Genomic DNA, 13,919 nt, shown 5'->3' with positions numbered 1-13,919 from the left:
AAAATTTTGTTAAAATTCAAAACAAACATAAGAATATACCAGAAAGAAATGAAGAGACTTCATTTACTCCTACTTCCTACTTTCTTCTCCGGAACCTCTCCCTGTCAATACTCTCCCAACCTCACAATCTTCAGAGGTAACTAACGTGAACGATACTGGAAAACGTCTATTTTCATACTATCCAGAAATTCAAAACAGTTAAAACTTATAATTTTTGCACCCAGCTAGGACGTAGTTTGATTTTTCCCATATGAAGAACCAAATGCCCCCATATCAGTTACTGACCAGTTTGTGCTAGCCTCATTCATCTCTGATATCGTCTCTGTTATGTACCAAATTCCCATATGTCTATGGTTCTGTCTCTGAGCTTTCTTTTCAGTATCATTGGCCTATTTCTCCTGGTCCTGCTAAATGCCACTCTGTTTCATTACCATAGCATTGTAAGATATCTTGATATCTGATAGGACACGTCCTCTATGCTTTATTCTTCTTTTTTAAAAAAAAATTTATTCTTTTGGACACTTTTGTATGTCCATATGAACTTTTGAATCACTTTGTCAAGTTCCTGAAAAATTGTTTTAGGATTTTGATGGATATTTTGTAGAATTTATAAAAATAATTTGGGAGAGAATTGGTAATTGGCATCTTTATAAAGTTGATTCTCAAGGTGAGCTTTTAGTACTTGGTGATGTATAACTTGGGACTTCTGAAAGTTATAACTAAAGGGATGAACATGGAATCTTTTTTTAATTTTGGGGATGATTGATTTCTTCTATGGGGCCATCTTCCCACAATTTAATGAAGTGGTAAAAACTAGAATAAACCTATATAAGTGGTTTAGACTCAAATCACATCAAATGGATTAGACTAGAAAAATACTTAGAACAAAGTGGGTTCAAACTGAAGAACAGTCCTATGAAAGAGTAGTGAATTCTCTCTCCAGGTCTGAGTTGTGCTTGCTTCCCTTTATGTTCTTTTTAGAAAAAGCCACAGTGAGGTGAATCATGCAGTTTATGAATAGATGCTTTTTCATTTTGACCCTCGCTCCAAAAGATGACCAGATGACGCATTTCTCACTAGTGGATCCTGATTGTATATATCCTATACATTTGGGATTATTCCTCCTCTCTTTGAGTCAAGACCTCTGCCATATGGAACCCCAGTACTATTCTCTATGTTCTGACTTGTTTTCTCTTCATCATATTTCTTTGCTTAGTTGGACCTCATCATTTGTACATGTTTTTATGTTGCTTTTTTACATACACAAAAAAACCTGAGCCATTTATAAAGCCAAATAATCTCTTTTTATGTAATAGGTATATGATCTGCCATATTTGATGCAAATAATTTTCTTGGTCTGCAGATGTATAATTTTTCACTGCTGAAAATTTTTAAGTTCTCTATTTTTCAAATTTTAACTTTTCCTTCTGATTGTTTCTAATTCATCAAAGATGAGAAGTTTATATCATTCTTTCACAAATATGATTATTATATTTTGTTCAGTTTTGTGTTTTAGTTTTAAAAAGATTTAACCTTTTAATTTTCTTAGTTTATTTTGTTCTATAGTAGAAGTTATGGCTATGTATATGAAATAGTTTCCAAAACTGCTAATTATTTGTAAGATCATTAAGTTTCCCTCCCTTTAAAATTATATTACATGTATAATTTATTATTAATTCACGTTTATAGTCAAGTCTCTTTCATGGCTCTTTTCTCATGATAATTACATGTTTACATATTTCTCTGAAGTTGCATCTTTTTTTGCATGGATTAACAGTCCTTTCTTTTAATGTGCATATTATGTTTTACATGAGGACATTTTCTTACTCTCCTTAAGTATTGTATATTAGAGATTTTAAGTTTTTTCTAAAAGCTTTTTTGAGGTAAAGTGCCATAAAATAAACCACACATATTTAAAGTATGCCATTTGGGGGGCCGGCCCCGTGGCCGAGTGGTTAAGTTCGCGTGCTCCGCTTCAGCAGCCCAGGGGTTCACTGGTTCAGATCCTGGGGGCGGACATGGCACAGCTCATTAGGCCACGTTGAGGTGGCATCCCACATGCCACAACTAGAAGGACCCACAACTGAAAAATATACAACTATGTTCTTGGGGGATTTGGGGAGAAAAAGCCAAAAAAAAAAAAAGAAGATTGGCAACAGTTGTTAGCTCAGGTGCCAATCTTAAATAAATAAATAAATAAATAAATAAATAAATAAAATATACAATTTGATTTTTTTTTTTTACCATTTTAACCATTTTTAAGTGTACAGTTCAATAATGGTAGGTATATTCACATTATTGTATAACGCATCTCCCGAACTTTTTCAACTTGCAAAACTGAAGCTCTGTATCTATTAAACAGTAACTCTTCATTGGCCCTTCCTCCCAACCCCTGGCAAGCACCATTCTACTTTTTTGTGGATTTGACTACTCTAGGTACCTCATATGTGGAATCATACAGTATTTGTCTTTTTATAACTGGCTTATTTCACTTAGGATAATGTCCTCAAGGTTCATCCATGTTATATCATATCAAGGGATTTCCTTCCCTTTTGAGGTGGAATAAAATTCCATTGTGTGTATATACACATCTTGTTTATCCATTCATCTGTCAGTGAACACTTGGGTTGTTTCCACCTCTTGGCTATTGTGAATAAAGCTGCTATGAATGTGAGTGTGCAGCCAAGGGCGAGAACAACTGAGGGTGTTTCTAAACTTAGAAGACAATCCAGTGTTATGAATCTAATATAAATCTTAATGTGAAGTTTTAAAAATTGTTAATATATATCATCTATACATTACCTTAGAAAAATGTAGAAACATTACATCATTTTCTATTCTGAAATTGTATGTTTTCTATTTTGAAGTTGGTTTTTATCCCAAATTTAAGGTGTTGCTGTGGGAAATTGATTGGAGACCATGATGGGATAGATTATGCCTGGAACTTCTCAGCTGCCAGCAATAATGAAAATGAAGAATGGTCCGTTGAAAAGCACACAACAAAAAGCCCTACAGATACTTTTGGCACTATTAATTTTCAAGATGGAGAGCATATCCACCACTCCAAGGTTTGCTAATAACTCACATTATTTTGCTGGTTTTTAACAGAGGATGTAACCTCCAAATGTATCTCCAAATTGTGTCTCCAAGTGTAGATGATCAGATAACCAAGTTTTCTTGCAAAAGTGATCCATGTTATTGACCTCTTGACAAAAATGACCTGACCCTTCTCTTTCCTTTATGTACGAGGGGCATTGTATCTTTCTCAGATGTGGTGTGGCCAGCTCTATATTTGATTACCTCTTTCAGCAAACTTACACCCTCTGCAGAAGAGAAGGGCTTATTGCTCTTGAGACAGTTGCCAAAGAGCTGCCCTTTTCTTAAGGAATGCAGAAAAGTTACTGCGAAAGAGCAGGCGTTAGCTGAAGTGTGGCCATAGCAATTATCGGTAACTTGTGGCTTGTTCATGCCTGCTATGTCCTTGTGAGAGCCTCTTCACAGGAGGGAAATGGGAGAATTTCTCTCTGCACCCCTTGGATGAGAGTACTGGGCTTTCCAGGCCAGTTTTTCTCCTGTCTCTAACATGGTAATTTTGCATGGAATTTGCATAGTATTGGCAGGTCAGCTGTCTCTCAGGTGTTTTCTCTTGAGCTTGTTAACTACCTGCTGCTTTCTTGGAGGAAGATTTCCCTAGGGAAAATGAAGGGGTGCCTACCTCAAGAAAGCTCAGAGTCAGCTGTACTCTGGAGTCTGACCCTCACTCCATTTAATCAATCCACTTGGATGGATTTGAAACAGCAGTTCTTAGTGCAATCATAATAAAGTTTCATAATAGGGTTCTACAGTAATCTACATTTCTGGTTATTAATCTTCTGGCATTCAACTTTGTGTGTTGCTATTTTCTTTAGTTGTCAAGAAAACTGCCTTCATTTCTCCTCTTCAATCCCTTTTGAAGCCTAACTCTTATAGAACTATGTACGTGATTTTTCCCTTAAGTTTTAGTCTTCCTCCTTTTGCTTTTATGTTAATTCATACTCACTTTAATTTATGCTTTTTTTCATCCAATCAACAAATATTTATTGGGTGCCCATACTTTGCTGTGCCTCAAAGAGCATATGTTCTGTGTACTAACATTGCTTACAGCCTAGTGAGGGAAACAGGAAATAAATATACAATTACCACAGAGGTTGAAGATGCTATGAGAAAGGACTACAGGGCTCTTTGAGAGAATGAAAGGGTGATTCCTTCTGTTTTTCTGGGGCTGTGTGTGTGTGTCAAGGGAGTCATCTGAAGGTGGGGACAGCTAAACTGAGATTGGAAAAATGAGTGAGATGTTTGGCATCTGGTGAGGCAGAGGAGTAAGACCACTCTAGACACAAGGAGTAGCTTGTGCAAAGGCCAGGGGAGAATATGGCACATTGAGAAGAATTGAAAATATGGTTAGACAGATCTGATCACTAATATGTTTTACACTTAGCGTTAGACTCCCATTTGGTCCTGTGGACCTGAATACACTTTATCTCCAGAAGAGAAGAGGCTATTCTTCATATTTAAGCCCACAATTGCACTTCACGTTTATGGTGAGCAGCAAGAAAGCTTGTGAGAGCTGGTTATTCATCTCCTTCCATTGCATTCTCCTTCCTAGTTGTTTATCCCTCTCAGCTTATTCAACAAAGGATTTGAGGTGAAACTCTACCAGTAGGATTCTGCCTGAGGGAGTTAGTTACAAAGGGGGGGGGTGCGGCAGGAGGTGGGGGGAAGAAAGTGTCATTAACTGTTAGCACTATCTTTGGTTGACTTTTGGGAGAAAAGATTCTAGTGCTGATAATTTAGTTAATTAAGGTTGTTTATCCTGAAATCTTAAGGAGAAATATCTTCTAGGACTAAGAGGACGTATAGTTGAAAGAGAGGGGCACCTGGGAGAAAGAGAAAGAGTTGGGGCAGAGAGAAGGTGAACTAAACCAGAGCTGCCTCTTCTGCCCTTATTCATTATTCGCACCAACATAAACCATTTCACGAAGGTCAACTTGTATTTCTTCCTACTATTTGAAAATGTAATAAAGTCATGGCAACTCAGTTTCCTCCCTTGTATATTGAATCCTGGTTATCCTTGGATTCTATTATTTACATTCTGTGATGGTTGCATCATACAATGTTCAGGAAATCTAACATTTTAATTATGACATAAAGGGATTATGTTTTAAGAACTTCAAAGATGAATGGAAAATTGTTTTAAATTGCTGTCATATTCTGAAGGATAATGTGATAATTCTATTTGCTTATCCACCTGTAGTTTTTTTCGGTATTGTTTTATAATTTGTGGTTTCTTAATTGTCCTTATTTCTTCCTGTAAATCTGACTTATTCTTGCTGTTGATTGGCTTATGCTTGATGAGGGCAAACTCATCTCAATATGATTTAAACAGTCTGTATGCGGCTGCATCTGCTGGAAAAAGAAAGCCAGTATATACTATAATCTTAGGCAAAATGCAAAATGATTCTGGGGCTACCTGCTGGTTTAGATTTCCCTCATCTTTTTTTTTCGTTACATTGACTACCCAAAGATATGACTGTTTTGTGAAAGGTGTTTATTTTGGGAAAAAACATTTTCAGAGGGATGATTATATCTAAAGGAAATGGTTAGAATGTAAAATTCACGATAAATTAAATGTACATGTTCCTGGATCTTAATTTAAATTATGCAAATATGTAAGATGGTCAAGTAAATTAAAAGCCATAGTTATGAAAGAGCCCATCTCACTTATTTCTAAAAATTTTTTTTAATGAATTTGCTGAAGTAGTGATTTTTGCTGGTTCCAAGTCTTTCTGCCTCACCACAGACCTTCTGGGGAACATTGGTAGGCCAACCCTGAAAACCAGGAAGCCTTCCTACCGTGACTTGTAATTCCCAGAAGGAACTTAAAGGGGGTGTGGGATCCTTTCAAAGCAAATATTTCCATTATACAAAGGTGAATTTTTAAAGAGATCTCAGACACTTCCTTTCAAGTTTTGGCTATTTCAGTTGCCCTGCTGTGTGCTTATTGTTGGCTTGAATGTATTTTTCTCTATTTTATGTTTGTATGTCTATGCATATCTTCCAGTATATTAGAACTTCCTATGATACAAAGTTGGATCATCTGTTACATTTAATGTTGAAAGAATGGAAGATGGAACTACCAAAGCTGGTGATCTCTGTTCATGGGGGCATCCAGAACTTCAAAATGCCCTCCAAACTTAAAGAGATCTTCAGCCAAGGTTTGGTCAAAGCTGCGGAGACAACGGGAGCGTGGATAATAACCGAAGGCATTAATACTGGTAAAGCACGCTCTCTTGTTTCACTCTTTTTTTTTTTTTTTTTAATTCTCTCTTTCTAGCTGTGAATCAGGCAGTATGGCACCTCTTCTCCGTTCTGCAACACTCCCAGGAGATTTGGTGGTATGAAGGAGAAAGATGAAAGGCGTAGTGACTGGAAGAGAAACCCAGAAGAAGCATTGATGTTTCCTGTGTTAAATAGCAAAATTCACCTGAGTAAATTTTAAAGATCTGACTGGCTGTAGTCAATGAGTCATGATGAGGGCAGCATCCCGTCTAGCAAATAGAAGGGAGCTCCAAAGAGCTGTATGAAATGAAAGACTTTTCTAGGCAAGAGGGGCAGCACAAGGAAGTTACTAGAAAAGAATGAGTTGTTTGTGGCAAGGTTACCTTCCTTTATGGGGTGGGAGGGGTCTATCAAGCAGGTTGCCTCACTAGTACTAACTAGGTGATTGCAGATTGACTGGTTTAAGACTCCACTCTTGGGAAAGGTTAAAACTGTAATTAAGTTAGGTATCAAGTCTTAGTTTGGTGACCAGGCCCACTTGGGCTTAGCACAAGTGACTCCATTTTTGGCCTGTTGTCTCTTTTTTAACAATTCTCCCATTTTGATCAGATTCTCAGCTTAACTGAGAGATGTGGTCAAAATTTAAGGCATTAGCACCACTCCCAGCTACCACTCTGAAGTTCTCACAGTTTTTGTTGATCCTTTGAGGCATTCACAGGTCATGATGAATCGCTGTGGTATTCACAGGTCACAACTTCAGGTTCATATATTTTAAGTCGATCATTCTCTTTGTTCCTTTTCTGATGTTCCAGGGAGATCATTTGCTTGGTGGTTAGTGGCTACAAACACGCATTTAAAGCTTTTGCGAGAATCCAGTGCACCAGAGAGACTACTATGATTATTATAAGCAGGATAATTCCCAATGTCTGGAGTGTACTTTGGAGCCATGGTCCCCAAGACTCAAACCAATCAAAATCAAATAAGCCAAAGAAAGACCCCATTGAAATAGTCACTTTCTCAAGCCAAATGGCTTGTTCAGTGGTCTTATGTAGCTGAGTTTCAACTTCCACATGAGTGTTAATCCAGGTGCAGCTAGTGGTGTTGACCATAGCACAGATACCTCCTTGTCCAGCTAAAAGCTAATCAAGGGCTATCCTATTATCAAGAACAAGCTTGGCCAGAGAGTCTGAGGGGTTTTCTTGGGCAGCTGTTGCTTCAGCAATGGATTCTGCATTATTTCCAAGAGTTAGGGAGAGGTTCCTGATCGTAGCCTCATTTACATTTACTCGTAACCAGTGAAGAAGGGACCTGCCAAAGGATGCGAATCCTGAATCCTGAACGCCTCCTGGTAAGTCCTTTCTAACTCAATGACATAAATTCAGGGGACTTGACCAATGAGGTGTCTCCACTTTGTCTGTGAACAGTTAGGGGCACAGTTAGATGACGTAAGAGGCATTGCCCAGTTATGTGCCAGCCACCTAGGCATTCATAGGCCCAAGGAGAAGGATAACTACCACAGACAAAGAGAAATCTTGTCTAGGCACAAACCACTCCTGCTAAGGTGGCACTGGTAATGGATTCATTTGTAGGTATTGTTTTATTTGCCCATTCAAGTCAGGGGTCAGTTAGGTTTTTAGCACATTTGGGAATTTAATCTCCTAGCCTGAAATAAAAAGTTGTTTTAAATTCCTTGCAAAGATGGATGCTACTGGTGAGATCTTTTCATGATCGGGGGCAGGTCTGTTTTAGATAATCATAAGAAATTGGGGGTGCAAATGTACTATGATTTGCATAGGTATTTGTGTCTAATTGGGGAAATACAGTTATAATTGGAGAAAGGGAGAAACAAGGCTCTGGATGTTCTGGCTGTAAAAATCGGACTCTAAGTGACTTCTAAGTGAGGTCGATTGCAGTTTATGGTGACATTGGGAACAGAAGAAAAATCAGTCATTGGGAGGATGAAGGAGTCTCTAGCATCGTGGACAGATTGTGGAGTTTTTGATGACAAATCCAGCAGTCTCTGAAGAGTTCCCTCCCTTACCCATGGCCCAGGAGATACAGAGGATGGTGTTATCTTTCCAGGCCAATGCCAGAGTAAAGGAAAGAGAAGAAGAAAGAATTTCACATTTAGTTAAAGTATGAAGTCTTGATCAGGTGTCTTAGGTGGAAGCAGTCTACCTCCATGTCAGCTACTTCTCTTCCTCACCAATTTGACTTGGAGGTCTCCAGCGTTTGCATAGGACCAGATGTCAGGTGGAGCCTTCTTCAGCTGTGAGATGTGTACCTGATGTTCAATGCCTTATAGTTTTGCAGCAGTGTCAGTGGTCAGGAGCATTTGGTAAGTTCCTTTTCAACAGAGTTCAAGAGCTGTCTTTCTCTGATGATGTTTCTAGAATACTCAGTCACCAGGCTCCAGACTGTGACCAACAAGATCCTTTGAATTGGGATCCAGGAAAGCTTCTTTAACCTGTTGATGACAAGCTTTAGCATAAGACATTAAAAACTTACAGTAGCTGGTCATATTAACATGAGATAACAAGGGATCGGTAGGAAGTTGCATATCAATAGACGTTGGTCTACTAGTGACTATCTCATGTGGAGTGAGTTTATGTTTCCCAGAGTGTCCTGCAGTCAGCAAGACCAGAGGCAATACCTTAGGCCAAGGGAGTCCAGCAGTTTCAGCAAGTTTAGAGATTTTATGTTTGAGGATCCCATTAGTTCTCTTGTCCTTACCTGATGCTTGAGGGTGATAGGGATAATTCCAAAATGTTTGCAAGATTTTTGTTAAGGCTTATATGATCTGCCCAGTGAAATGGGTGCCTTGATCTCTGGAGATTGTGAAAAGTATACCCCTAGTGGGAAACATGTTTTCTAATGATTTCTTTGCCACTGTGAAGACATCAGCCTTGCAGCAGGAAAAGGCTTTAACCCATCCAGAGAACATACATACAATAACAAGAACATATTGATAACCCATACTAACTGGCAGTTGAATGAAGTCCAGCTGCAGTGCTCAAAGGATCTAGAGGGAGGAGGTTTGAGGCCTTTGGGAACAATAATAGTTTTTCCAGGATTATGGACCTGACAGGTCAGACATTGATGGTAAATTGTTTTCGCAATTTTATAGAGGTCTCCTCCTCAATGTTTATTTGTAGTTTGAGTTATCTGATGAACTGCACCATGGTGGGTGAAGGAATGTAAAAAATGAAAGATGTAGTTTGCCAGGGAGGTGGGAAGAACCAAGCAGCTATCTTGGGTATCCCGTAGCCCTGACAGTTAATTGAATTTACAGCCATTGTTTTCCCATTGCGATTTCTCTGATTTAGGAGCGGACTATTGCCATGTTGCAATGATATCAGGAATGCAAAAGTCTGGCGACAAGGGGTCATTTTTTTGCAGAAGCAGAATGGACTTCATCTACATGAGCTACAACCTTTATAGATTTTCTTGCTGCTGACTTTGCATGAAAGTCAGCCGAGGGCATTTCCCTGATACTCAGATTCAGACTTTTTAGTGTGAGCTTCAATTTCAATGACAGAAATTTCAGAAGGTTAGAGAATAGCGCAAGAAGGTCATTTGCTTGTCCACTTTTGATTGGGGTTCTCTTGGATGTAAGAAATCCCCTTTGTTTCCATAACATTCCAAAATCGTGGACGACCCCAAAAGCATACAGGCTGTCAGTATAAATATTAACAGTTTATCTTCTGCTAGCTGGCATGCTGTGGTAAGTGCATTGAGCTCTATTTGTGGTGCTGATTTTGCTTGTGGGAGTTTTCCCTTCGCAGGTAGTTTGTATTGGCTAATAGCAGCATAGCCAGCTTGGAACATCCCTTTTCATCTTTCCAGCATAACCCATCACCAAACAAAATTAAATCAGGATTTGTCAAAAGGGCTACTCGTAAATCAGGACATAGTGTCACAAAATGGGATGTTATTACCTTGCAGTCATGGGGTTTGCCCTCTCCAGGCAGGGGTAGCAACGTAGCAAGATTAAGAATATCGCAACGTTTAAGATGCAGATTAAGTGGTGAAAGCAGAAGGATCTTATAGGAGGTTAGTCTGCTTGCAGAGAAATGTTGAGTCAGTTCAGAGCCAGGAAGACTTTGGACACCACATGGAATTTGTAGATAAATATCATTTCCTAGGGTTAAATATGCTGAGGCTTCTGCTAACTTTGCAGCTGCAGCTATAGCCTTAAGGCAGTTGGGCTAGGCATGAGCTACTGAATCAAGCTGTATGCGATACTGGGCAATAGGCCTGTGTTTACTGCCGTGTTCTTGCAGCATTCCCAGGGCTTGGTTATTTCTTTCATGCACCCTAAGATGAAAGGTTTTGTAATAGTTAGGTAGCCTTAGGGCAGGAGATTCTTGCAGGGTTTATTTTAGCCTTATAAAGGCCTGCTCATGTTTATCTGCCCAAGGAAGGGGTTCAGGCACTGAAATTTTAATAAGTTCATAGAGTGGGGAAGCCAATAGAGAAAGATTGGGAACCCATAGTCTGTAATAGCCAGCCAGGCCTGGGGCTTTGTAAAGCTATCACTTAGTTGTGGGTTTAGGAAATTCTTGGATTAGCTTAATTCTTTGTGGAGATAGCTGGATTCTTTCAGCACTCGGATTCTGCCCTAGATAATGAACAGTGTCTAGAGATTATTGTAATTTTTCCTTAGAGACTTTATGTCCTTTTTCAGCTAACCATTACAGCAAATGAATGGAATTTTGTATGGATGCCTCTTTGGTAACTGAACATAGCAAGAGGTCATCTACACACTGTAGAAGGGTTGATTTCTGGGGGAACTGGAGGGTACTTAAATCTTGGTGGAGTACTTGGGAGAAATAAGAAGTGGTTTCAGTGAACCCTTGAGGAATGATCATCCAGGTGTACTGTTGATTGTTCCAAGTAAAGGCAAATAGATATTCGCTATTGGGATCTACAGCGATGCTGAATAAGGCTGAACAAAGGTCTACAACCACTTTGAGTCTGGTGGAATTTGTGACAAAAGGGTGTTCGGGTTTGGAACAACTGGGAAACAGGGAATAACTGTCTTGTTAATAGCTCTCAAGTCCTGGACAAATTGCCAACCCCTCCCATTAGGTTTCCAGACTGGGAAGATTGGCTGGTACAGGGGCTGGTACAGGGAATACTAAACCCCTGGGTGATTAGGTTTTCTGTTATTGGTGTGAGGCCTTGCATGGCCTCAGGCTTTAATGGATATGGAGGCAATCTGGGAAAAGGTTTAGGTATGTCTCTCTGAATTTTTATAAGCTCCAGGCTCTTTATTCTCCCAATGTCTGTATTAGAGGTAGCCTACAGATTGTCAGGCACCTCAATTAAATTAGGGGTCTTTTGCTGGAATTCTTCCTCTTCTATATCAAGGACAGATTGTAAGGAACATAAGAGATCAGATTCAGGTTGGTCAGGAAATTCTAAGCTGAGATCTTCATTGGAGGCAAACTGTATTAGCTGTTTTAATTTAGAAGGGAGATGTCTATATGATAGACTGACTGGAGCTGTATCACAGAGCAAAAAGGGATGTTTTCCAGTGAAAGGTCCCAGAGTCATTTATACTGGTTGACATGGAAATTCTCTCTGAATTATATTAGATATCCCGACTATGGAAACTTTTTTTACTCCAAGGGATTTATTATCCTATCAGAGTGGGGTTTAAAGTAAAGACTGTAGCTCTAGTATCTATCAGAATTTGGCAGTTTCTTATTAAATTTTTTTTATTTTCCTTTTTGAGGAAGATTAGCCTTGAGCTAACATTTGCTGCCAATCCTCCTCTTTTTGCTGAGGAAGACTGGCCCTGAGCTAACATCCGTGTCGATCTTCCTCTCTCTTTTTTTCTTAAAGGTTTAAGGACACTTTCTTTTTTTTTTTTTAAAGATTGACACCTGAACTAACAACTGTTGCCAATCTTTTCTTTTCCTGCTTTTCCGCCCCAAATCCCCCTAGCACGTGGTTGTAGATTTTAGTTATGAGTCCTTCCAGTTGTGGCATGTGGGATGCCGCCTCAATATGTCCTGATGAATGGTGCCATGTTGAAGATTGAGTATCTCGAATATTATCCTCGGGATTATACCATTCTACTTCCCGCATTCTTTTGGGGCTTCACTAGGTCCTAACAGCTTGTGCACAAACTGATAAACATCTAGCAGCCCTGGGTCATATGCCCTGATAAAGACTTTAAATTCTTCAGGAAACTTTTGGAGATCTTCCCTGGATTTAGGAAATTCTTAACTATGGCCCTTAGTTTGGTCTTTGACCAAAGAATTAAAGATACCTGGGGAGGATCTCCTGCAGTCTTGGGTGGTTTTATAGTAATCTGTTGCTTAATGATGAGGATATATTCTGAGAAATGCATTGTTAGATGATTTTGTCATGTGGACATCAGAGAGTGTACTTACACAAACCTAGATGGTATAGCCTACTACTCACCTAGGCTATATGATACTAATGTTATGGGACCACCCTCGCATATGCAGTCTGTTGTTGACTGAAATGTCTTTATGGGGCACATGACTATATTTTAAAAGATAACTATTTAATAGTATGTTCAGAGTGGAAAAGGAGTTCAGAGAGAGAATTAGTAGAGCCTGAGTACTCAGGTAAAGCAAGATAGAGGGGAGCAGTAGGAGCATGTCCATCTTATTGTCTTTTGTTTTATGTACGTCTTATGTCTTTAATTTTTCATTAGCCTTTTGCAATGAATTTTTCAGTGAAGCTATTTTGGAATCTTGAAGCCTCTTGGAAGCTTCTGCATGCCAGTTAAAATAGGTATCTCATTCTGTTTGTGGGATTTGGGGACCCTTGCTTTCAAGTGCACTTCTTAAATGAATGATCTTGTCTAATTGGAATGTTCCCCATAATGACTATGGTAATTCTAGGTTGTTTTTAGTAAGATTTTGTCATTTTTGTATATATTTACAGCTTCCGGGACCATAGTTCTTGGACATAAAGTAAGCAGCTGTACTGGAAAGTGGCATGCTCAACTCTTTGGAACTTAAGGATCCCATTTCTTTAGCTAAGCCTTGGGTGTCTCAGAGCCACATTAATACCTAAGAGGGATGTGCTGCTGGGTTGGGGATTGTGTGGTGTTTTACAGTGTACCTCATTGCAAGGAAATTTTCTTGAGGTGGACAGGTGACCTAGTGGTAATCTAATCCATTCTGTGACCAATGTATCCTAACACAGGAGTCTTAGGGTTAACTTAGAGTTAAGTAAGTAAGCGCTCTAACAGATTTTAAGTACTCGCCCCATGTGCATCAATTTTGTGGCTTTTAGCTTCCGTGATTCCCATTAGCAATAACCTTTACCTACATAAAACAAGACAAACAAGTGTGCACATTAACACACCAGCATTAACCAAAGAGATGTTACTGAAGACTGGCCAATCGAGGGCTTTGTGCACACCATTAGCAACTCCCATTGTGGAACTGGGTACTGGGGAAAGGACTAAACAAGCAGATGTCAACAAATCAAGACTGCGGACCAGGATTTCAATCAAATGGAGAACTGAGGACTGAACCAAGGGCTAGGGACTCGGGTTCCTGTTGGAACTGTTTGCCGACTCAAGCCGGCTCACTAAGCCCTGGACTGGAAAG

At 39.3% G+C, this 13,919-nt stretch overlaps 1 protein-coding gene across 6 annotated transcripts in view; it reads left to right on the top strand.

Moving 5' to 3' along the window:
- Nucleotides 1-13,919, top strand: part of TRPM6 (transient receptor potential cation channel subfamily M member 6) — a 164,023-nt gene that overhangs the window by 48,030 nt on the left and 102,074 nt on the right. For all 6 annotated transcript variants that reach the window (XM_070495635.1, XM_044767631.2, XM_070495634.1 and 3 more), the window contains exons 4-5: nucleotides 2,891-3,068; nucleotides 6,101-6,314. In XM_070495635.1, coding sequence (XP_070351736.1) covers nucleotides 2,891-3,068; nucleotides 6,101-6,314 — 392 coding nt within the window. The remainder of the gene's footprint in view (nucleotides 1-2,890; nucleotides 3,069-6,100; nucleotides 6,315-13,919) is intronic.

Source organism: Equus asinus, chromosome 23 (genome assembly GCF_041296235.1).
Source record: "Equus asinus isolate D_3611 breed Donkey chromosome 23, EquAss-T2T_v2, whole genome shotgun sequence".
NCBI lineage: Eukaryota > Metazoa > Chordata > Mammalia > Perissodactyla > Equidae > Equus > Equus asinus.
This window is presented reverse-complemented; position numbering and strand designations above follow the sequence as displayed.